We start from the raw sequence: 24399 nt of genomic DNA on the forward strand, positions 1-24399 counted from the left end.
TTGTATATGGATTTTATGAGACTCGTTAGTTATTTGCGGTATGGTACATGAGCCGATGGGGCGTAGGAGGATTGACTAATGCTAGGAACCTGGCTTGGGAGACCTGGAGGCGGCCGTGGTTCACTATACGTGGGCAAACAGGAAGGGATTCTGACTAATAAAAAAGATACCGGGTGATCGAAGGGAGAGGAGAGGGAAGAGTTCAACACAGATGAAGCGGGCGAGTGGAGGCAGAGATCTGTGGATGGGAGTCGACGGTCTGACAGTCGGGCACGTGCTCGTCATTGTAGCAGAGTTTGCCGGGGCTCGAGCTGATAGCCGTGGTGTGGGCGAAGTGGTCGGGCTCGGAGGTAGCGGGGGGCGAGCAGGGCTGGTTGAGCTCGAGCGAGCTGGCGTCGCTGGCGCAGAAGCTGAGATTGGGTCTGTGGAAGGCGGGCTTGAACTGGGCGTAGGGACGGATGGTGGAGATGAGGTGGAGGGAGGATGGGCTGTGAAGGGTTTCGGCGGGGACGTGCTCGTCGATCGGATTGTGATGATGGTGGTGGTGGTGGTGGGGGGTGAAGATGGATTTGACGAGCTTGGAGAGGCCGAGGAAGCCGCGGAGGGCGTGGGTGATCGGGGTGGGATCCGCGCGTGCACGCAGGGAGCTGTTGAAGATCTCGAGGCTCCAGGGCCCGGAGTAGCCGGTCCGGACGACGGCCTCGATGAACGCCGGCACGGGCAGATACCCGCCCCGGTCGAACTCCATCGGGAACAGCCGCGAGGAGCGCGACCAGGTCATCAGCGCCGGCTTCTCCGCCGTCCCGCGCTCCAGCGGCGTCGCTAGTCGAGCCCCGTCCCCGATCTGCAGGAGGAAGATCTTCGTGCCCGGCAGTTGGCTCAGCTCACTCATCGACTTGCGCAGGTCGGTCTCCGCATTCGCTTGGATGCCTCCCGGGACCGTTGGGTCGGCCCACTCACTATCATTCAGCAAAAAAAAAAAAAGTCAGCTCTTTAATGCACCCCACTTTAATTTGTGAGCTGGAAGCTGGATGGTTGGCGTACCGAGCCAGGGTGTTAAAGGAGTCCAGACAAATCCCGACGTTTTCCATGTCGACAGCCTGGACGATGTCCCACGCCTGGCGCCACAGGTTGATGTGAGTGCCCCAGGAGAGGGCTTCGAAGGCGACCTTCTTAGGGCTGGGCGTCCAGTTAGCGGCGGCGACTCCGATAGCCCTGAGATGGTCGACGGCGGTTTGTGTGGAGGGGTCGAGCTGGTCGGCGGGCAGGGAGGAGGAGCAGACGAGGAGCAGCTCGGTGTTGAGGGCGTCCATGACGGGGAAGAGGGAGATGGCCTTACTGGCGCCGTCGGCGGCGGGCCTGCGGGACTCGACCACGTCCCGCAGGGGCTGGATGCAGGTGACGCGGAGGCCGAGGGCCCGACAGAGCTCGCCGATCTCGTGGGCGGCCTCGACGAGCCCACAGGCCTTCTTTGCCGCATGGTCCTCCAGGTCGATGAGCGAGACCTCGACGGCCGGGAAGCCGGCGAAGGCCGCGGCGGTCAGCTTGTAGGGCAGCCGGTGCGCCGAATGGTCGCCCAGCGAGTGCGAGAAGATCGAGAACCGGTCCCGGTGGAACGCAGGCACGGGGGATGGATACATTGTTGGCTGGAGCTGCTGGCACCTGGTAGACGGATGCAGGGGAGGGCCAAGCGGAGGAGGGTGGGCTGCTCTGTTGTCCGAGCTTGAACTCTGTTTGCTAATAGAGGGTTTTTTGTTTTGCAGGCTGGAGGTGTCTGCACTTGGGGGTGTGGGCTGTTCCCATCGCGCCTTATCAAGGACAGAAAATCCGAAAAGAGGGGGCGGCTTAGTTTGCAGGCAGCCGGCCGAAGAGGGAGGCCCAGGACAGCCGGGCGTGCGGAACAGCAGCATGCTGGTGCCTCGGAGCCGTACCTCCGCTGCTGTCCGGGGCCAGAGTTGGCGATGGTGAGCTTGTGGAGGATTCTTTCGGCGATGGCCAGCGAGGCGCACCAAGGGCTTCTTTCCAAGTCGAGGCCGATCAGCCAGCGCGCGCTTCTTCTTCTGGGGGCTGCCGATCAGCCCCAAAAGAACTTCGGCAATCCTAGCACCGCTGCAGCGCTTGTTGTTCTCTGGGTGGACTGCTGGGGGAACGCCGCGTCACCGGATCGACTAGCCGCCGGCTGTGACTTGGGCGTGCTTGGCGCTCTCCAAGCACCGATCAGCACGCTCGCCCCTCTGAGAGCGGCTGATCGCCATCCTGTGAAAGCCTCCTCAGGCCCAACTCTATCTATCCCACCCGGCCAGCCGGAAGAGAGCGGCTCGACTCCCGGCGAGCGAACGTGCTAAAGGCTTGCGGAGGAACAAGGCTTACAATAGACGGCCGCCGCAGCCGCCCCCGGCTCAGCTTCCGATCCCGGCCCTGCGTCGAGCTCCGCCGACAGCTACATGATATTTCGGCAGAAAGCCCGTGCAAGAGCTGGGGTTGCCTGCATGTTCCCAAGAATGCCAGGAGCCACATTGCTCATTGACCCCGGCGATGGGGGCTGAGGGAGCTATACCTGAATATGAGAAATGTAGATACATAACAAGTGGAACGGAATCTGATTATGAAAGTTGAATCCACATAACAGAGGAGACCCAATAATGATGCTCCAAGCTCAGCCTTGATTTGGCCAGAATATAACAATAAGGATTGCTTTTCCTTAGTGAGAGTAGAGCATACAAGATCTGGCTTAATGAAATAATGAAATAGGTAAAAAGGATAAAAAGGAAAGAAACTGCCGGTCGAGACGTCTGGCCACAAATCTGATCAGTCCGATTTTGCTTTGCCAAATGTCTTCCTGAGTGTTTGCATAAAGTTGCGGATCCCTCCAACTGCTTGATCCCAGAAGTTGAGTAACTTGAACTTCCAATCCTTTCTGGTATTCTGCCATTCCTGATAATGCTGATCAATACTTGCTTTATTCCACTTGTAATCAGCAGTATTTCTGCCCTGCGCCTCCGCTTGCGCTGTGAGCCACTTGACGAAGTACTTCTTCTGCGTGGGTGTAACCTCTGGATGATGGTAAGCAAACGTTTCTTCCATGTTCCTGGATCGAGCAGGTCAAAAGAAATCGTGGCGTGAAGACGTCAGTCTAGCCCTGTTGTGGGTTGCCGTATGTATGAAGTTGAACGTACATATGATCAAAAGTTGCATGGAATGAATTCGTGACATCACGTATCTTGCTGCCTTCCGCGACTTTTACGGGCAATTTCGCTCTGTATAAAGACAAGTGAAGAATGTTTCGAGGTAAGCCATACATGCTTGCTCATGTGGGATAGTTACCGCTAGACTTACGTTAGTCTATTATCGTTGAGAAACTTCAGGTAGCGGAACAAAATTGATGATTGGTCAAGTAGTGCGTCATCTTCCAATCGGGGACTCTCAAACTCGGAGCTGGATGAGATTTCGGATGACAAAAATCAGCACAGTAAACATCGCAACCCAAACCTCCGCATCATTTTCATGAGACATCACCCACTGAAAGGCACTCCTGAATTTCGCAAGGGTCTTGGGGTCGAGACCCCAGCGGTGCTCAGCAATGATCCTGAATTTCTTGAACTCACTGCAACCAGGTCACGTTTTAGATCCAGTCAGTTATTTTAGTCAACAGTTGTCAAGGACCAAAGGTACTAACATGTTTGCCTGATGTTCTGGGTTTTTCATCAGGTAGGAGGGTGCAGCTGGCGGCGGGCCTGTCTCTTCTTTTGGCGACTGTCCCTCAAGATGCTCGCCCTCGGCCGCCATAGCTTGCTCCGGCCCAGTCTGTTGCAAAACTTGCGGTGCTCCATTCTGGGGTTCCGGGTGTTCACCTGGGCTTCTGCTACTGTGGACGGGTTGCGCTGTGTTTTCCGCGGGGGTATGGGTAGCGGGGCCGGTTGGCACGCTCCCTTGCGTAGTCTCCGGAACCTCTGCTCCTCCATTCGGGGCCTCAACATTGGGAGTGGGCTGTCCTTTATTTTCTGCGGTAGGACCTGGCGTGGCTTCCGGAGTTTCGTCTTGTGGCGTTTGAGGGAAATAAATACACAACAACATTCGTACTCAGGATTGCATCGCACACACATCATCTTGGCAAATATTCAGGATAATGTGTCTTACGTGTAGGTGATGCGGGAAGTTCCTCAAGAACAACAGACGTCTTTTTGACAGGAACAGACGTCTTTTTGACAGGGTTAATTATTTCGGCTGGTGGGTTTTCAGGGAAATGAAGTGATGGCGTCATTCGCACTCAGCATTACATCAAAAATCATATTAGCAAACGTTCATGATGATGGCCCTTACGGGTATCTTCGTAAATTTCCTCAAGACGCGCTTTTCGGGGACCGTTTGTTTGACTGGCCCCGGTGGGATTGGATTGGGCTGGCAGTTTTTGAGGGAAGAGAGGTTATGACGTCATTTGTGTACTCTTAGCAAACGTTCATGATGATGTCTCTTACGGGTATCTTCGTAAATTTCCTCAAGACGCGCTTTTCGGGGACCGTTTGTTTGACTGGCCCCGGTGGGATTGGTGTAGGCTGGCAGTTTTTGAGGGAAGCAAAGGTGTGGAGTTATTTGTACTCAGCATAAGATCACACATCATGTTGGCAATGTGCAAAAATATCTTCTCTCACGTGCGAATGATGTATGGTGGGGTTGCTCATGAACCGCCCCTGACACAGGTGACAAACCAGGCAAGTATTGGCCGCTGTGTGGACATCACAAAGGATTTGCAGTCAATTAGCAATCGATCAATCCGAAGCTGTTCTCAGAAGTGCTGTTTCGACAAACCTATGCTCGAGCTGTGCTGCAGTGGTACCTTTAGGTTGGATCAATCGCTGAAATAGATCTGCAACAGGAAGATCTTCAAACCCTCTGACGGTCGTGACCGTTACCTCGGAGTGCCTGAGTTACACGGTAGTAAATATATGATCATTTATTAGTGGAGTCCAGCGCGTCTGGCAACTCAATTTTTTTTTGCTCCCGGAATGGAATATGAGCTGGTTGCACTAGTCTATACACTCACCTAGCCCATGATCCGCTCGTCTTTTGACTGAGTGATCCCCCATTACCAAGCGCTGTCTGTCTACGGGAATCATGACGACCAAGAGTCCTTTTGAAAATAAATCATTGGGTATTAGTGGTCAAGATTTGAAATTGGGTGGATGACGAAGCCGAATATCCGGTGGATGCTGCTCACGTCATGGAAGATTTTTCTGTTATAAACCCGTTGTCGTGTTCTATCCTGACCGGTGTGTTGAGGATTTTCATCTCCCTGTGTGCGTTGCCATCGCCTCTGAGGGTGTAAGACGGTGGAAGATGCTGTCAGAACCACAAAAATTGTTAAGCGGAGACTCAGGCCACTCGACCATACTTACTTTCTCAGGTCCCCAGCATACAGATCACTGGAAGACACAAAAAGGATTAGCAAAGCGATCTGCATCAATCTCTCTGAAATGTTGCTTACTTGAAATATCCCACCGCCGTGCGATCTCCTAAAACGAGGTCTCTATATCTCAAGAGGGATTTGAAGCTTCAATTAGATACATGCATCTGGGGAGCTTCTCTTTGAGAATTTCTGGGAACACTCACCCGGATTGTGTCGCGGCGTTTGGTAGCGTAAGCTGACTTGAAAGTTCACCTCTGATTCAAGAGGAATCGGAATCTTGAATTAAATACGTGCATGTCGGGGGCTTCTTTTTGGGGTATTCCGGGAGGACTCACCTAGATCGTGCTGCATTCTTTGCCAGTGCAACTGTGCCATCCATTGGGGCGCCGGAACATCGAGCCGGAAGGTCAGTGACAAACACAAACAGGGCGCCCTTCAGGATCATCCCGGGGCGAAGAAACATTCTGCGGTTTCTTCTGTGGTGATGTTTGTGCGCAAGGGGTCCGATTGTCCACGGAGTATGTAAGGTTGAGCAAGCCTATAAAAGATCTGATTCAGAACGATGCGTTGATGGATGGGAAGGGGTAGATGAGGTTTTCTACTGGGGAGCGGATTGGCGACCGGGCTTGACACCTCGGAGGGGTGGGTCTTTGAGGGTATGCAACGTTTAGGAGTGATAGCGGATGTCCACAACGAGTCTCATCGAGCAAGAAATATGATATCCAAGTAAAAGTAACCCCAGACAGGCCTCAAGCAGAGAGCCTGTGTTACAAACGGTATTACTTGAGTATGACAGCTCAGTTGGTGACTGATGCTGAAACCTGTCTCAATCACCATGTGCCAAGATGCGTATGCTGTTTCGGAATTTCTCCAAACTCGGCATTCGTATTGGCGACATCAGTTTGCGGTTTCATGTCTCGGGTTTCTTCATATGTATGGCGCCTAGTGGCGAGAGAAATGAGGAGAAATGTCTCTTATATGTCATTCGCAGTATATTTCCACGTATCCAGCATCGCATCCGTGATGAGCAAAACAAACATCGAGAGCCAGACTGGTAGTGGCCGGTGCTTTGTTCGCACCACGCCTTGGCAAAATCGAGCCTACAAGCCTCCCTGGAGCCTCGAAGGGGCAGCCCCCTCGCGTGAGGCGCTTCGCGCCGCGCCCCCCGGCAGGCGAGGGACTTGTGCTTAGTTCGTGGCAAAATCAGTGCCCTGAGATCAAGCACTGGCGGAATTGAACGACTTGATTCCGAGTTCCCAACAAAAGCAAAATGCTGCCAAAGCTGAATGTAAAAGTGTCTACAAAAAGAGATGGACGATTTCCAAACAAAAAAAAATCCAAGCGTATCGATTAATTTCCACAAGTTCCTGGTCATTCAGTGTCAGGCGCGGTGATGCCAAGAGTAGGTGAACTCTTCTAGCTACACCGGTGACTGCGCCGCAGTGCGGTGGTAAGCGCAATAGGAGCGCGGTGGAAAGGCAAAAATAACTTATAGTTATTTTTAAGAGGAAACCCAAAAGGGTTGTAACGGAGGGGCCAGGAGCGCCTGGGGTATTTAAGTGCCCTCCGATGGTCTTACAGGGCCTGCGCAATAGATGCGCAGGGGTGGTTATGAGACCTGTGACTTCTGGGGCCCGACTAAGGGTGTTTTTCAAACAAATAATCGTTCCCAGGCTAGGGGATAGAGATCCCAATAAAGAAATGAAAACGGCGGACTTACTCGTGAAGAGGGTCCGCGGAAAAGGACGGCAAACGACTCAACAAACCGAGATCGTGACAATACAGGCGAGCGACCGGTCGGATAGACGGGGCGGGGCTGGTACGGCGACGAGGTGGTTGGTCTGAATCTGGGGAGGCCCCTTCTTGCTCAGAAGCCTCCCTTTATATATCCTTGCGGCGACCGGTAGGGTCGCTGGTCTATTTCCAAATTCATCGCGGCTTCTCAGCCGCGGGAAGAACTAGTTAGGACAGGAGTAGTAGAGCGTTCTATTGCTCGCATAGCTCCTGTCCTCTTTACTCAACAGCAGGTGTTACTCTTCCTCGGTCCGAGGAAGAGTTCCACTCTTGATGATGCTTTTGTGGTAGTTCATCTTTGGCCGGGGGAGACACAGCAGTTTACTTCTTCGCTACTCTCCTCCGGCCGTTTCCTGTAGAATGTTCTACGGGTTTTTTGTTAGTTCAACAATAGCAAACCCGTTCTCTTGGCCTGAGAACGGGTTGTTTGATCATGGCTACTATTCTTTCTCTGGCCGATACCTGCGGCCGGAGTTTGTATGCTCTCTCCTTGATTCTATCAATCAATCAAGGGGAGGCTTTTTTGCATATTCATATTCTTATTTGCGGCGCTCTGCGCCGCACTCAATGCTCCGAAAGTCGTAGTCGCTGAAGCTGTGTAGGTTTCGCGACTACTTGGCGCTCTGCACCGCTAATAGTATGCATAGCATGTAGAGTAGTTAGCTGGGCTCTAACGTAGTCTAGTAGCCCGGCTGACATTCAGTATCCGCTAAGAAAGAAGTGAAAGAGGCTGCTGAGGGAGTCAAAGCTGCCGAATTGGAGCATGAAGGCTTGAAAGCTAAGCTGCACCCTCAAAAGTGAGTCTTTCTTTTGCGGTATGATCATTTCTCCGACTGACCATCACTGGCTCTGTTTGACCAAGGTATGTAGAAAGCACATGCACAAGCGGCTTGGAATACAGGCAAGAGATCAAACCACCAGGAAAGAAAAATAGTCACTTGATGACAAGTGACATCATGCCAGCTCCAGCGGGCTACCCACCATCTACCCACCATCTACCCATCATCTACCCACCATCTAACCAGTTTAATAATTTCCACAGAAGATCCTCAGTTTTTTCTGGGCACCACTGATCCCCATTTCTGGTCAGCTGATACTCAGCTTTAGCTCCCAGCTAATTATGCTCAGCTTTGGTGCCCAGCTCATGCTCAGCTTTGTTTCTCAGATCAGAACCAGTCCTGGCCCAGCTTATTTTCAGCTTTATTCCAGTCATGGCTCAGCTTAGACTCAGATTAGGACTATCATTGGCCCAGCCAATGCTCAGCTTTAAACCAGTATTGGCTCAGCTGATTTTCAGCTTTGGATAAATCTTGGCCCAGAAAATGCTCAGATTCTGAGTCTGACCACTCCTGTAACAGCTTATGCTCATCTGTGGACCAGCCTTGGCTCAGCTGATGCTCAGCTGTGGACCAACCTTGGCTAAGACAATGCTCAGCTGTGGACCAGCCTTGGCTCAGCTGATGCTCAGCTGTGGACCAGCCTTGGCTCAGCTGATGCTCAGCTGTGGACCAGCCTTGGCTCAGCTGATGCTCAGCTGTGGACCAGCCTTGGCTCAGCTGATGCTCAGCTGTGGACCAGCCTTGGCTCAGCTGATGCTCAGCTGTGGACCAGCCTTGGCTCAGCTGATGCTCAGCTGTGGACCAGCCTTGGCTCAGCTGATGCTCAGCTGTGGACCAGCCTTGGCTCAGCTGATGCTCAGCTGTGGACCAGCCTTGGCTCAGCTGATGCTCAGCTGTGGACCAGCCTTGGCTCAGCTGATGCTCAGCTGTGGACCAGCCTTGGCTCAGCTGATGCTCAGCTGTGGACCAGCCTTGGCTCAGCTGATGCTCAGCTGTGGACCAGCCTTGGCTCAGCTGATGCTCAGCTGTGGACCAGCCTTGGCTCAGCTGATGCTCAGCTGTGGACCAGCCTTGGCTCAGCTGATGCTCAGCTGTGGGTCAGCCTTGGATCAGCTGATGCTCAGCTGTGGAACAGCCTTGGCTCAGGTGATATTAATCTTTTGAATAGTCTCAAAAAATCTGATACTCAGCTTTGGAACAGCCTTGGCTCAGCCAATGCTCAGCTTTGTACCAGCATTGGCTCAGCCAATGCTCAGCTTTTGAAAATTTTTGGCCCAGCTGGTGTTAATCTTTGGAACAGTATTGTCCCAGCTGATCCTAAGCTCTGCACAAGACTTTTCCAAGATGATGCTCAGCTTTGGACCATTGTTGGCTAAACTGATGCTCAGATTTGGAATATTCTTGGTCCAGCTGACACTTGGATTTGTTTCAGGCTTGGAATATCCAATGCTCAGCTGTGGCCCAGGCTCAGCCAATGCTCAGCTTTGGCCCAGGCTCAGTCAATGCCTACTGCTCAACTTATGATGAGCATCAGCTGTTCCTGGGAAAAAATTAGGATCAGCTGACTGTGCCACATTGAGTGCTCTGGTGCAGTCCTGCAAGCTCTACAAGTGCTGGTGGAGCAGACTTGGAGCATTGCTGGAGTAGCTCTGGAGCAGAAACCAAAGCTGCATCATGTCACTTGCCATCAAGTGACTATTTTTTTTTTCCTGGTGAACGGCTGGATGGGCTTCGACGGGAATTGGCTGATATGGAAAAGGCCAAATGGGGAGGCTATCAGCAAAGTTGATTCGACGATTGCGACTTTGCGACATAAGATCGACTCCTTCTTGCGTAAGGTAAGAGTGCACACGATGCTATAGAGCGGATAGAAAATACCTGCGAATGGGTCGCTGGGGCCAAAAAGTGACTCCTTCCGCATCCTTATTGTCGTACCAAGCTTGAACTTACTCATGGAGGACATCCGCTTACTTTTGTTCGGTCAGCCTAGAAGTGAACTCGATTTTTCTGATAGTGTCGAAAAAAGAGAGAAACAGCTTGCAGCAAAACATTCAACGGTCATCAAGGACAAAAAGAAAATTGAAGAAACCATTGCGTGATTAGGTGGATTTCAACTCATAACTTGGGAGGGGGGTGCTTTGCGCCCAGGAGGGACTTAGCTAAGTTTAAAGAAAAATGCCAGAGCCGTATTATTGTTGTTTGCGCGTCAGAAAAATGATATCCAAAAAGTTGCTCATGAGAACTTGCTATCATTACTTGGTAGAAACTAAGCAAGTGTTGCATGCTCATAAACCCTAGTTTTTGATTACACCTGATAGAGAGAAAGATGGGAAAAGGACGAGAGAAAAAAGAAGGTTTTCAAAATATACTTTTCAGAGGGGGAAAAGGGGAGTGAAATGGAGCTTTTAGTCTAGAGTGGGAGTGCTAATTCCACCAGAAGGTTCAATCGATTTATTAGTGCGAGAGCTAGGTGGAAGTGACGATGAGCCTGGGCCTCCAGGCCCTCCCGAAAACAGAGAGCCCATCAGATCACTCAAAATGTTGCCTCCCTGTCGTTGTTGTCTGTACATTTCCGGTCAAAATAGAAAAGAAAAAGGGGTTAAAAACCAAATTCAGCGGCCCAACTCAGGGGTGAAAATCGGAGGGGAAAATTGGAACAGGGCCGATGAAAGATAGGCTCTAACCTGATCCCAAAGTACATTTCAGCTAGAGTTGCAAAGCTTTCTTGGATAGCGGGCGAGGATACCCAACCGTCGAGACGAGAATAACGACCGATCATAGCTTGATAAACTGCTTTGCCGATGGTTGGACCGGGGTGATTTGGGGGAGGGACCGAGCCATTGGGTAAAGAGCCAGGACCGACTTGGCAAGTGAGGATTAATAGCTGAAGAAAGTTCAGTGATGGGACGGAGAAGACATGGACCGTACTGTTGTTACAGTCGGCATTGAGATCACAGTTGAGTAGCTTGGGATAGGCCGAGATAGTCTTTTGGAGGAAATCTTCGAGGAAAGTGCGAGCGGAGAGGATCGAGCCAAGTTCCAGGTAGCCGAGAACACCTACGGATGCGTATCGTCCGGAGAGAGAGCCATCCGAGTTTGATTTATCTTCTTTCGACCAAGCCCATAAGAGGTTCGATAACACTTTGGCTGCATCACGATTGCACGCCGATAGGAGGTGGACCACGGCGGATTGGAACTGGTTCTCCTTGAAAAGTCGTTCACCAACAGCCAGGTGCAAAGCCGGATCGCCCGTCGGACAATCTCCAGCATCACAAGACCAGGACACCGCGGCATCGATCAAGGTCTTCCTCCAGCTTCCAGAGGATCCAGTCAGAGCGATCAGCGTCAATAGCTTGTTGCGCTCCTCTACTCCCACTGGCACATTCTTGGCCACCATCACATCCCGGATTAACATCAGCCCAAGATCGGTTCCCGAGCCCGTTTGTCCTCGCTCTAACAAGAGTCTCGATCCTTCGAATAACAGTAAGATCGCATCCTGTGTAGAGGCTTGGTCATTCGACTTGAGAAGTCGTGCGGCCGAGGTACGATATTTCTGCAACCAATTTCAAATCGTACGAGGCTCAGTCAGTTTTAAGCCAGAGTAGTTCTACAGCAATCAAATGATAAAATTGCTTCGGATGACTTACTTGATGTGCGGCATACCACTCCTGCTGGTCAACCAGGCTCTGAATTGACTTGAGAGTTCGGGCGAGAGACGGAGTTGGCATCACTAAGAACCATCTTTCAAGTCAGCAGAGGGAAGAGCCACATCAGGGGCCCGCGTTGACATACCTGCTGGTGCTTGTTGGATATCGAGCTCGAAGAGGCTGACTGATGGTTGTGTGTTTGAGGATGTTTTTGGGTTGAGGAATTCTGCAAGTCGACGTGGCCAAGCTCGGAAAGCGCTCGGCCGGGCCGGGCCGGGCCTGCGGCCGCAGATGGGGCACGCGCGGAACCCGCCAGACTCAGAAGAACATCATTTATTTTCGAAATGTGCCACTGGCGACTCCGAGTCTGGTGTTCATGGCACTTGGGTCCTGACTCTCACTTCGGTCGACTGCACATTGGTGGTCCTGTGGCTCTTTCTGCAAAGCTCTGCATAAATTACCATCGAACTGGGCGTTCCACAACCATTAGACTCTATAAGTGAACAAAAATACCACTCGTGCTCTTGTGCATACCGGCCAGACGATCATCTCCAATAAACGATCGTTGGAAGTAGCACATCCGAAATGCCACCTAGCAGGCTCGAGAGCGGATTGGATGTCCAGTTGTTCCGCAGGCGGCTTGAATCCTTCATCAAGTCTTGGAAGGTGCGCGCACACACAATCTTCGGGACTCTTCGCATCGGATCTGCAGATTTTTTTGCTCGACTGCCGCAGCGATCAATTTCTTTGCCATCGATTTCATGATGATTCTCCGTTTCTCTAGGACGCTGACGGACCTGGTACAGAAAAATTACAAACATGCGGAGGCATCCTGCTGGGTGAAGCTCTCCCGAGGGAGAGGAATGAACAGTTGCACGTTTTTCTTTTCGGCGACATCCTGTTCGGAACATTTATTTTTATCACCCACACGAAGATCACAATGATTTGTTCGCCCACGCAAGCAGAAATCCTGGCTCCTCTGATCAAGGCCCCCCGTGATCAAGAGCTCTCAAACTTTGCGTTCAATGTCGATGTACAAGTGATGGTCAGGCCAGCACGAGATAACTCGTGGATGAGATACCTATTGGATGACTTCCCGTCATCATTTAGAGAGCTCTAGATGCCTCTCTAAATCCTAAATTAAGACACCCATCAAAAACTCAACCAGTGCACATGAAAGTAATGAACTGTAGGGCTAGGAAAACATTTCCCTTTTTGTCAAAAATTAAGGATTTGGGTGTGTAAATTGAGATCTGGGAGGCTCCCAGACTCGACGGGAAGTCCTCCATTGTCTTCCGTGGATGCCGTGATCACAAAACCTGACAAGATTGGTCGCGTTGGTGGCATGAAAAAAGATAAGGACTAAATCTGGAGGGTTTCGCATTCGCCTTTCCTGTTGCTAACCCTTAGTTTTGAACCGCAGGAATGGAGGGCGTTTTTAAAAAGTGCGGGGAAGGAGACGTTACTCAAAAAAGCTGTCGACATCACAGATGAGGTCTCCGTGATGTTAGCGACCATGCACCCGGAAGAAATCGTAAGTTCATTTCGCTTTCCTTTCCGATCGCATGACAAGCTGTCTTCATGACTCAATGTGACCCAACGACAAAACTATTGGACACTTATTGTGGGACACATGTTGGGAATGTTGTTATAGAAACGTACCGAAATCGCTTGTCAAATGAGCCACCAACTTCTGTCACTTATGTGTGAGCAAATCATTGACCTGGTAAAGGGGCGCAAAGAAATGTACGCATGTTCTACAATTCTCCTACATTGTAGTTTTCAGACAACTGATACCAGCCCTGATTGATTTGGTGCCGGGAAATCACCTACAGAACCAATGAAGCAGTTGGAAGAATGATTCAGGCAAAACACTATGATGGCAGTATATGGGAAGAAGCAAACTTTGAACCCAATGTAAGTATGGTGCTGACAAGAGTTTTTCTGTCCCTGGATGTTCCTTCTGACTTTCTTCTTGTTTTGACATAGTTCAACTGGAAAGACGCATCTCTGCACGGCTTCCCCCTAGTTTGATCAAGTGGCAAATATTGTTTGCAGCATGTACCGCACTTTGGCGCCGAGAGACTTAGCCACACCGGAATCTTCGTGGCTGGTTTAGGGATACGGTATAAATCGTATTGTTCTTATGTACTCCGTACTTTGATGGTAGATCCGCACCCAGTGAGTTCATTTGCCTCTGACAACATCAGGATGGTCAACTTGTTATGGTACCACTAGACACAACAAGCAAACTACAGCCACTTGCTCGAATTGCACAGATTTGCTCTCGGAGAGCTGAAAGAAGGTACAACCGGCCGTGCGTTTTACAATTTAGTCAAGCAAAAGGTCAAAGTCGATTGACCTCAACTTTGTCTTGACAGCAGGTTTGGATCCAGTGTACCCATACGATACCGCTTCCTTGCAAAAAATGAAAGAGCGTAGTAGTACATACTGACTCTATTTATTTCATCACAACTTATTATTATTTAGGTTGGGGCGGATCCTAGCAATCAATTGTTAAACTTCACTGGAGACTGTCCCATAGTCCTGAAAAGCAGTATGGTGTTCAAATTGTCCCTAGGCTTTCTCAAGATCAAAGATCCATTTGAAATGGGCAAGAACTACTTGCTTCATATTGCCGACACTGTCCTAATTGGGAAGAATGGTTCGACGATTCTATGCAATGGATTAACAGAACCATCAGGAATCACGTTTTCGAACAACGCTTCATCTGAGTCGGATGCTACGGAAGAAGAGGATTCAAACAGTGGCAAAAAGGGATCAAAAGGTTCAGAAAGCGATCCATCCGAGCTTAATCAAACCAAAGAAGAGGAAAATTTGGGCAACAGTTCCATAAAGGATGTCGAAACAAGATTGAAAAGGTCTGAAAGCTTTGAGGAAGAGCGGGAAAACGCTAAACGTCAAAAACTTCTTACTGCGCCTTTGTTTAACAACCCGGGTCACATGGGCTCCAATACGAAAATCGACATCGACATAAGATTGGCGGCAGTCAGTGAACCGCCTAACCTTACAGCTGGAAGTTGTGCCAACCTAGTCAATGCCGATATTGAAACTTTGAGAAACGGAGGAGGAGCAATAAAAGCGGAATCCCCTGACGTTGACGAGAGACTTGACCGGTTAAACAAAGTCAAACATTCGGTGATGAAAGTCTTGGGCAATCTTGAAAAAAGGCTTCAAGAGTTCAAGACAGAAGTCAGGGCAAGTTTTGTGGAGATGCGAAAATGGGCAGTCACAGATAAGCAAACTGACCAGCAGCATGAAGTGATACAAGGCGAAGAAAAGAGGGTCAAGAAGAAGAACTGAGAGATCTAAGAGCAATAGTGATTTCAAGGTGTAAGTTATACTTATTCTTGATAATTTACCTTCCAATATTTTTGGTTAGCTTCCTTGCAAAATTTCTTTCACCTACCATCCGTCGCCTGTGTGACAATAAAGATGGCATGTCACAGATGACGTATGTGACCGATTAGGTTCCGGAGGCGGTTTCTTCATTTGGTTATCATACATTAGGTTTTGCACTATCATGTACTGGTACTCAACCTTGTAACTCTGCTCTCTCTTCTTTCCTTCCTCACACGTTCATCACATTGTGTCATTCTAATACCTCGTTTAGGTATTAGAATTTTCCTCGAACTTGCTCGCTTCCCTCGGAGTCTTCTCTCTCCTTGCTCTGCTCACAGCTGTCTCTGGTGTTTCATAGGTTCGGTTTCCTTTTCTATCTTTATCTAATTACTTTACTCAATAAGCAATTAACACACGTTTGTCACATTGTGTCATTCTAATACCTTGTTTAGGTATTAGACTTTTCCTCGACCTTGCTTGCTTCCCTCGGAGTCTTCTCTCTCCTCGCTCTGCTCACAGCTGTCTCTGGTGTTTCATAGGTATTAGACTTTTCCTCGACCTTGTTCGCTTCCCTCGGAGTCTTCTCTCTCCTTGCTCTGCTCACAGCTGTCTCTGGTGTTTCATAGGTTATGAGCCCAGCTCATTGAGCAAGAGGATTGATACAAGACTTCCGACGAAGCTCAAGGAACAAATAAAGCAAATACCCTGGCGAAACAAACTTCTCTTGAAGACTTCGGCCTTCATTCGCCCAAAGCCACTCCTGGGCCAGTTTCTCCAGACAAGCCATCTACCAGTTCTACAATCAAGCACAACTTAAAACCAAACATTGAATCTCTTTCAGCATTGCTTTCAGAAGATTCCAATTCTACTTTTCATCCCGAAGATCTTGTTCTCATCACCATGGCCGCCGAGTCTTCCCTATCAAGTGGCTCAGCTTTGACAGGTATCAAATTGTGTACCGAAAAACTGAATCACCACAACTTCATTTTGTGGCGCTATGACATCAGGTGCTTGTTGGAGTTTTTAGGCTTAGATAAATTCTTAAAACCTCATACTCCAACTCTCATTGCTCGCACCGACTACCAATGCAAAGTTGAACAAGTCACAAACTACATTCGAATTCATCTTTCAAGAATTGATGCGGTTTGTTTTGTTCCTGATTTGGACGTCTATGATCCGGTGGCACTCTGGGATTCCATTCAAGATCATTATGCTGAAAGCTCCATCAAAAATTCAGCAAATCTCATGGATAAATTACATGACTTTACTTTTCCCAAAGACACAATGGCCGACAACATTGATCAGTTTCGAACCACTTTTCAACTAATGATTGAAGTAAGCTCAGAAGATTTTGATGTCAAAAGCCTCGAACCACCAGGGGGGGAAAGTGTGGCACTCCCTGGAGAGTGCCAGACCGTATGTTCCTTTGGGAAGACTGTCTGATGTCAAATGTGTGAGCATGTGGGATTTAGGCTTCAAATATGTTGACCTTATGTTCAACTCAGGCTGATCTTTGATCCACTCCATGGTAAACATGTTGGTAATTGAGTTGAGGGTACCCCCACTTGATGCCTGGTACACCCTGGTATTCTACACTTAGTGGTGTGTTTCAGGAATCAATTTGAGACCCCCTCCACTCAATGAATGGGTCATAAAGTCATTGAGTGGAGATTCCCTCCACTTGATGACTGTTGGACAACCATTGATTGAAGGTTGTGTCCACTCAATGACCATATCTAAATTACCAGCCACCAAGTGGATACATCCTCCACTCAATGACTGGTTTTTAATGTCATTGAGTGGAGGGATTCTCCACTCAAGGACTGGTGTGTATACTGGCTGTTGAGTGGGGGGGTCCTTACTCGGTGACTGGTTCTACTGGCCATTGAGTGGAGACACCCTCCACTTGATCACAGCTCACTAGGATGGGAAAATCCCAGAGCAGTGACCAGTACTGCATGTTGGTCATTGAGCCGGGCCTCTCCCAGCTTTAAGGACTGTATTTACTGTACTCAGCGCGGGGAAAGTCCCGGCTTGATGGACAGTATGTACTGTCCATCCTGCTGCACTTTTCCAAGCTGAGTGGCCAGTGTAGGCTGCCTACCGCGCTTGGAAAGGCTGACTAGATGACCAGCATTTGCTGGTCATTGGGCCAGGGCTTCTCGCTGGATGACCAGTATCTACTGGTCATCGGATTTGAGCTCGGAGAGGCTGCAGATCGATGACCAGGGCATGATGCCTGTCAAGCGCGGCCTCACTGAACTCGATGGCCAGTTTGTGTTGGCCATCCAGTCGGAGAAGCCCTGGTCCGATGACCAGCACCTATTGGTCATTGTTCTGGGCCTGTCTGAGCTTGGTGAGCAGCCTGTACTGTCCACCAACCTCGGAAAAGCCAAGCTGAATGAACAGTATTTAGTGTACTGTTCATGGAGTTGGGGCTTTCCCAGCTCAATGACCAGCAAATAAAGGTCATTGAGCCCGTGTAAACAAGCAACTCGCCAATGTCCACCCTGATGTTCGGCCAAACATGACAGTGGACATAGCAACAAAAAAAAACATGCTCCCCGGGGACACCCGGGGATACAGAGCTGATCCCTGTTGCCCCGCTGCCACCGTAGTTGACTTGTGCCCAGATTGAAACTCCTGGAACACAAGCTTTTTTGGTGGTTTGCTACACATATGAACACCATTTTTGCCACTAAAAAATGATGATGATTTTGATTGTTCTGGATTCAGCAGGTCAAAAGAGCATCATTCTTATCTTACACCTGGTGCTAATAATTACCATGTGATAAGAGCAATCAACCCCATTTTGTTGCACAATGGCCACGGACATAATGGTAGGTGTGATGAAGGTATGCTACCTGGAGGAAAAAATTGCCCAAAACAGTCATGCAAAAGGTGTGAAGATGATCAATCTACAAGACAAACGGTATGACCCTGCATGCTGAGATGTGTGTGGACATTTCAGAGTTGACTTTTCACCTCAGAGTTCAGACCAGCTATTGAAATCTTTCTCCTGCTGGTTTCAGGATCATCAAAATATTGATGCATCTATTGATATCCACCAATCTGCCCCCTTCCCTCTGTGAAGCTTAATAATTTTAACCTCTAGCTGCTACATTTTTCAGTCAGATGGAGGTCAAGTGAAGGAAAATTGTGCAATGTGTATTCACATACAAAAGGTGCATGGACCCATATGAACAGCTGACCGTATGGCAAACTTGAGCCTGCATAAGTGGACCATCACTTGGTAAACATTGTTGGTGAAAAGGCCTCTTTGATTGTTCACATTTCATATTACAGGGAGGGAAGACAGGTTGCAGAGGTTTTCCCAGCTTTGACACTGTTTGACACTCAAAAAAGAGAAATTTAATTTTACATAACTTTCCTCCCAATTGATGAAGGGAACAGGCATGGCAGAAATATCCCACAAGGATTAATCTACCAGTTAACTGAGTCTTTGCGGTTGCTATAATTTACAGCTATCTTTCATTATGTGATTTTATGTGTGTTTTGATTGAAAAAAATCAGCCCTGAAAAATCTTCCTTCTCACTTGGTCAAGGATATCTTTGAGCATCAGGATAGTTACATTCTTGGCAAAACATGTTGTGAATTGAAGCTCACATCCTGGATTTTGTTTGATATGAACCAAACAGAAAATTTCAACTAAGATATTTCCATGCGTTGGAATTGAGTTACAGATCATCCCGCAACCACTTCACCTACAGTTACACATCTGTTGGGAAGAAAATTGAACAAAGAGTTGCGACTCACATCTAACTCACATCAGACCATTTGACTGACAGAATTACGGCCTGGCACTCTCCAGAGAGTGCCACACTTTCCCCCCTGGTGAACTCGTTTGGATTTTCTTTGCTCTCAAACGGCTTCCATCTTCCTACGGGACTTTTCGTGCTTTTCAATTTTCAAGTATGAAGAAAGTCAACGGTGTTCGCCCAAAGATTTCCATGGCTGAATTTCTTTCAGACTTGGAAACAGAGCTACGTCGTCAAACCAAAGCAGCATCTCAAGCGACTGCAGCAGCTACTGCCTTAGCTTTGTATCAAAATCGAGGAAATCCCAAAGGCAACTCTACCGGCTTTCAAGGATCCTCTCAAAAATTCAAATCTTGTCAACAAACTTGTTGATTTGGCGCTCACAATCCCGATACGTCTCACTTGGAAGAGGATTGTCATCAATTGCATCCTGACAAAGCTGTGGCTTATCATCAAGCTGCTATTGACCGAGTCAATTCAAACGCCTCTAACAAAGCTCTTCTGAGTGTCAACTCTGGCATAGTTGATGCAATAGTCTTTGACAGCAGAGCATCCGGTCACTACTTCAAGTATCAACAGTACTTCACTTCCTTCACCACAATATCCTCGTCAGTCTACGGTGCGAATGGTGCTGCAATTCCAGTCCTTGGTTTTGGCTCTGCTGTCATTCATACTGCAATTGGACCAATCACCATCTCCAAAGCCTTCTTTGTTCCCTCATTGTTGAACTCATTGATTCCTCAATCATTTTACATGCGCCGTGGCTACTCAATTCTATCATTCTCAAATGGTTCCAGCTTCAAATGTCAACGTGGCAATCATGTGTTATGTAAAGGTTCTACCACCGATAATGTGCTTCTAATTCACATGAACTCTTCTTCTGCACTGGCGGTTACCGCAAATCCTTCTTTCAACTCTTTGGACCTACATCAAGCTCTAGGTCACCCCAGCTTTCCCTACTTAAAAAAGGCATTCCCCAACATTAAGCTTGACTCCTTCGAATGCAGCGTCTGTGATTTATCAAAAATGCACAGAACTCCGTTTTCCGGTTCGTTTCCGTTAGCTTCAAGGACGTTGGAGTGTATTCACATGGATCTCTGCGGTCCAATGACTCCTTCATCTTGTGGTGGAAATCTCTACTTTCTAAAAATCGTGGAGGGTTACAGCAAATTTTGATTCATCTTCCCAGTGCACTGCGACGTAAGTCTGACTCTTTCTCCACTTTTGTTGGATTCCTTAACCAGACTGAAACCTTTACCAATAACAAACTGGTTTCAGTGGTTTCCGACAATGGAGGAGAATTTGTTAACGCTTGATTTCAGTCTCTTTAAGAAGAACAGGGAATCAAACATCTTACCACGGCTCCCTATACTCCGCAGCAAAATTCCTTCTCTGAACAAGGGAACAGAAGGACCATTGAAAAAGCAAGAACCCTGATGGCCACTGCCAACATGCCATTGCTCTGGTGGGGGGAAGCTGTCACTACATCGGTTTTCCTTGAAAATCATTCTCCGGACAGCTCTATTGGTTTCAAGTCTCCCTTTGAACTCTGCCACGGAACTCCTCCTGATCTTTCTCGGCTGGTTCCTTTCGGTTGTTGAGCAGTTGCTTACATTCAAAAGACCAATCAAATCTCGAAATTCTTGCCATCAGGTGTAGAGGCAATCTTTTTAGGTTATGACAAGCATCATCACACCTATAAATTGTGGGTGCCGTCTAACTCCAAGATTGTATTTACTCACCATGTCAAGTACTCACCCTCCTGTTTTCCTCTTCTTAACAATTCCCCTTCTAGCTCAGTATTGGATAACACTCTATTTGATTTTGGTATTGAAGAGCTGCCATTGCCAGATCAACAAATTGACAGCAGCATTGCCAATTCTCCATCAACTCCTGACACCAGGAAAAAAAAATAGTCACTTGATGACAAGTGACATCATGCCAGCTCCAGCGGGCTACCCACCATCTACCCACCATCTACCCATCATCTACCCACCATCTACCCACCATCTAACAGTTTAAGAATTTCCACAGGAGATCCTCAGTTTTTGCTGGGCACCACTGATCCCCATTTCTGGTGAGCTGATACTCAGCTTTAGCTCCCAGCTTATGCTCAGCTTTGGTGCCCAGCTCATGCTCAGCTTTGTTGCCCAGATCTGAACCAGTCCTGGCCCAGCTTATTTTCAGCTTTATTCCAGTGATGGCTCAGCTTAGACTCAGATTAGGACTATCATTGGCCCAGCCAATGCTCAGCTTTGGACCAGTATTGGCTCAGCTGATTTTCAGCTTTGGATAAATCTTGGCCCAGCCAATGCTCAGATTAGGACTATCATTGGCCCAGCCAATGCTCAGCTTTGGACCAGTGTTGGCTCAGCTGATTTTCAGCTTTGGATAAATCTTGGCCCAGCCAATGCTCAGATTCTGAGTCTGACCACTCCTGTAACAGCTTATGCTCATCTGTGGACCAGCCTTGGCTCAGCTGATGCTCAGCTGTGGACCAACCTTGGCTAAGACAATGCTCAGCTGTGGAACAGCCTTGGCTCAGCTGATACTCAGCTGTGGACCAGCCTTGGCTCAGCTGATGCTCAGCTGTGGACCAGCCTTGACTCAGCTGATGCTCAGCTGTGGACCAGCCTTGGCTCAGGTGATATTAATCCTTTGAATAGTCTCAAAAAATCTGATACTCAGCTTTGGAACAGCCTTGGCTCAGCCAATGCTCAGCTTTGTACCAGCATTGGCTCAGCCAATGCTCAGCTTTTAAAAAATTTTGGCCCAGCTGGTGTTAATCTTTGGAACAGTATTGTCCCAGCTGATCCTAAGCTCTGCACAAGACTTTTCCAAGATGATGCTCAGCTTTGGACCATTGTTGGCTAAACTGATGCTCAGATTTGGAATATTCTTGGTCCAGCTGACACTTGGATTTGTTTCAGGCTTGGAATATCCAATGCTCAGCTGTGGACCAGGCTCAGCCAATGCTCAGCTTTGGCCCAGGCTCAGTCAATGCCTACTGCTCAACTTATGATGAGCATCAGCTGTTCCTGAGAAAAAATTAGGATCAGCTGACTGTGCCACATTGAGTGCTCTGGTGCAGTCCTGCAAGCTCTACAAGTTCTGGTGGAGCAGACTTGGAGCAGTGCTGGAGTAGCTGTGGAGCAGAAACCAAAGCTGCATCATGTCACTTGCCATCAAGTGACTATTTTTTTTCCTGGTGTGAGCGATTTGAGGAGCTACCTAGTCAACCCATTAGTGACCAAGAACACTTCGACTCTTCAGTGCCTTCTAACTCTAATTCACCTTTGCTTGACTTGGCAGTTCCTCTTCCTCCTCCCCTCCCATTGACTCTTCCGCCAACAAATCTTCCAACAACAAAAGGCTATGCTTATGTACCTGCGTATGACGTCGCGCCCAGGAGCATTGACTCATCTATCAGCTCTTCCAACATTGTTGAAGCTCCTCGTCGACCACGCGCTCAAGTCATAAGACGACATCAAGCCAATCTCATCGTCGGACAACCTTCTTCCCTCAATGATCCAAAGACGTACGGTGAAATTCTTGGTCAACTTGATGAAAACAACTGGCTTATGGCCGTCGAAGTCGAGTCAAACAACAAATGAGTGGGGCAACAACCCAAACTTCGTGCCGTTTAATATTAAACGGCACGAAGTTTGGGTTGTTGCCCCACTCATTCCGGGGTGCAAACCATTGGATACAACTTGGGTCTTCAAACGGAAATTCAAGGCAGATGGAATTCTTCTCAAATACAAAGCTCGGCTATGTGTCAGAGGTTTTTGACAGGTCAAAGGCACGGATTACAACACTACTTTTGCACCGACAGGAAGACCTGCAACTCTGCGTCTCATTCTTGGAATCGGAGCACTTTACAATCTTGAAATCGATCAAATGGATGTTAAATGTGCTTTCCTGAATGGCATTCCGGAAGAAGACTTGTACATCAAGGTGCCAGATGGAGTTGGGATCAATCTTCCGCCAGGACACGGGCTAAAGCTTCAAAAATCTTTGTACAGTTTGAAACAGTCTCCTCGCTGTTGGTATTGGGCCTTGAGTGATTTCTTTGTGTCAATCAATTTTCTTCCATCTACCGTCAACCCATGTCTATTCATACACCAAGATGCCACACAGTTTTGCTGTGTCTTTATTCACGTTGACAAATTAGTAATAGTTGGACCCGACGTTGAATTCTTTAAAAGGCAAATCATCAATTGTTTTGAAATGGAAGATTTGGGCGCCTGTAAATATGTTCTCAGCATGCGAGTCACAAGAAATTGACTAGATCAAACAATCATACTATCTCAAGACCAATATGCTCATGAAATCCTTGAGGAATTTGATATGCTTGACTGTCGTCCAATCACATCTCCCCTGCCCACAAATGCTACAACTTGCCCAATTGACCCAAATCCACCCTCCTCCACGTTCAACTATAGGAGAGCAGTGGGCTTACTCAACTATCTTGTTCAATGTACTCAACCCAACCTAGCTTTTGCCTGCAGCTACCTGTCTCAACACCTGAACAAACCTTTGAAAACTCATCAAAATCACTTCCTCCACGTTATGCAATACTTGCAGCACACCAAAGCTATCGGTTTGACGCTGGGTTCTGTTCAGGATTCCCCTTCCAATTTGACTCTCGTTGCCTACGCTGATGCCAGCTATGCCACAGCCACTGAAGCCTACTCATTTGCGGGCAGTGCAATTCTGCACAATGGTCTGGTTGGCTGGCGGTGTCACAAAATGGACCTTGATGGCCCAGCCCTTTCCACAACCACAGCTGTGCTTGCTCAGAAACTGGCCAAGATATCATTTGGGCCCAACAGCTCCTGGATTTGCTTTGTCCCTTCATCAAGTTACCAAAATCTCAAGTCAAGTTGTATTGCAACAACCAAGGAGAAATTGCTTTGCTCAAAGACATGGTCTATCAACATCAAACTCGTAATCTCAACGTGCGTTTTCACTGGCTCCGACATCACATGATGAACTCAAAAACGTTCAGTGTCAAATACATTCCTACAGCAAACAACGTCGCGGACTTTCTCACAAAAGCGCTGGCCCCAATCAAGATCAAGGCATCACCCGCAAATATTTCTATGACCACCTGCAACATCAATTGACCTATTGAGCACGGGGGGGCTGTGACAATAAAGATGGCATGTCACAGATGACGTATGTGACCGATTAGGTTCCGGAGGCGGTTTCTTCATTTGGTTATCATACATTAGGTTTTGCACTATCATGTACCGGTACTCAACCTTGTAACTCCACTCTCTCTTCTTTCCTTCCTCACACGTTCATCACATTGTGTCATTCTAATACCTCGTTTAGGTATTAGACTTTTCCTTGACCTTGCTCGCTTCCCTTGGAGTCTTCTCTCTCCTTGCTCTGCTCACAGCTGTCTCTGGTGTTTCATAGGTTCGGTTTCCTTTTCTATCTTTATCTAATTACTTTACTCAATAAGCAATTAACACACATTCATCACATTGTGTCATTCTAATACCTCGTTTAGGTATTAGGCTTTTCCTCGACCTTGCTTGCTTCCCTCGGAGTCTTCTCTCTC

General features: G+C 48.3%; 5 protein-coding genes across 5 annotated transcripts; 2 read left to right on the plus strand and 3 right to left on the minus strand.

Annotated features, from left to right (window-relative positions):
• Positions 1–202: 202 nt before the first annotated feature.
• On the minus strand, positions 203–1910 carry PtA15_16A188 (uncharacterized protein; the record flags this gene model as incomplete). The annotated part of the gene is made up of 2 exons (XM_053163853.1): positions 203–959; positions 1045–1910. 2 exons carry the CDS (start codon positions 1908–1910, stop codon positions 203–205), a joined length of 1623 nt encoding a protein of 540 aa, XP_053027837.1.
• An 81-nt stretch (positions 1911–1991) lies between these two features.
• Positions 1992–2345, plus strand: PtA15_16A189 (uncharacterized protein; the record flags this gene model as incomplete). Its single annotated transcript, XM_053163854.1, has 1 exon — positions 1992–2345. One exon carries the CDS (start codon positions 1992–1994, stop codon positions 2343–2345), a length of 354 nt encoding a protein of 117 aa, XP_053027838.1.
• A 463-nt stretch (positions 2346–2808) lies between these two features.
• On the minus strand, positions 2809–5867 carry PtA15_16A190 (uncharacterized protein; the record flags this gene model as incomplete). Its single annotated transcript, XM_053163856.1, has 15 exons — positions 2809–3088; positions 3177–3257; positions 3337–3435; positions 3521–3604; positions 3677–4037; positions 4138–4224; positions 4476–4553; positions 4650–4723; positions 4807–4920; positions 5042–5128; positions 5216–5311; positions 5394–5420; positions 5483–5524; positions 5608–5658; positions 5740–5867. 15 exons carry the CDS (start codon positions 5865–5867, stop codon positions 2809–2811), a joined length of 1689 nt encoding a protein of 562 aa, XP_053027839.1.
• Positions 5868–10442: 4575 nt separating this feature from the next.
• Positions 10443–12102, minus strand: PtA15_16A191 (uncharacterized protein; the record flags this gene model as incomplete). Its single annotated transcript, XM_053163857.1, has 5 exons — positions 10443–10599; positions 10722–11590; positions 11685–11767; positions 11830–11963; positions 12086–12102. The coding sequence occupies 5 exons, from the start codon at positions 12100–12102 to the stop codon at positions 10443–10445; spliced, it is 1260 nt and encodes a 419-aa protein (XP_053027840.1).
• A 167-nt stretch (positions 12103–12269) lies between these two features.
• On the plus strand, positions 12270–15008 carry PtA15_16A192 (uncharacterized protein; the record flags this gene model as incomplete). Its single annotated transcript, XM_053163858.1, has 6 exons — positions 12270–12350; positions 12469–12729; positions 13108–13218; positions 13339–13430; positions 13520–13601; positions 14175–15008. The coding sequence occupies 6 exons, from the start codon at positions 12270–12272 to the stop codon at positions 15006–15008; spliced, it is 1461 nt and encodes a 486-aa protein (XP_053027841.1).
• Positions 15009–24399: the final 9391 nt, after the last annotated feature.

This window comes from Puccinia triticina, chromosome 16A, assembly GCF_026914185.1.
Source record: "Puccinia triticina chromosome 16A, complete sequence".
Taxonomy (NCBI): Eukaryota; Fungi; Basidiomycota; class Pucciniomycetes; order Pucciniales; family Pucciniaceae; genus Puccinia; species Puccinia triticina.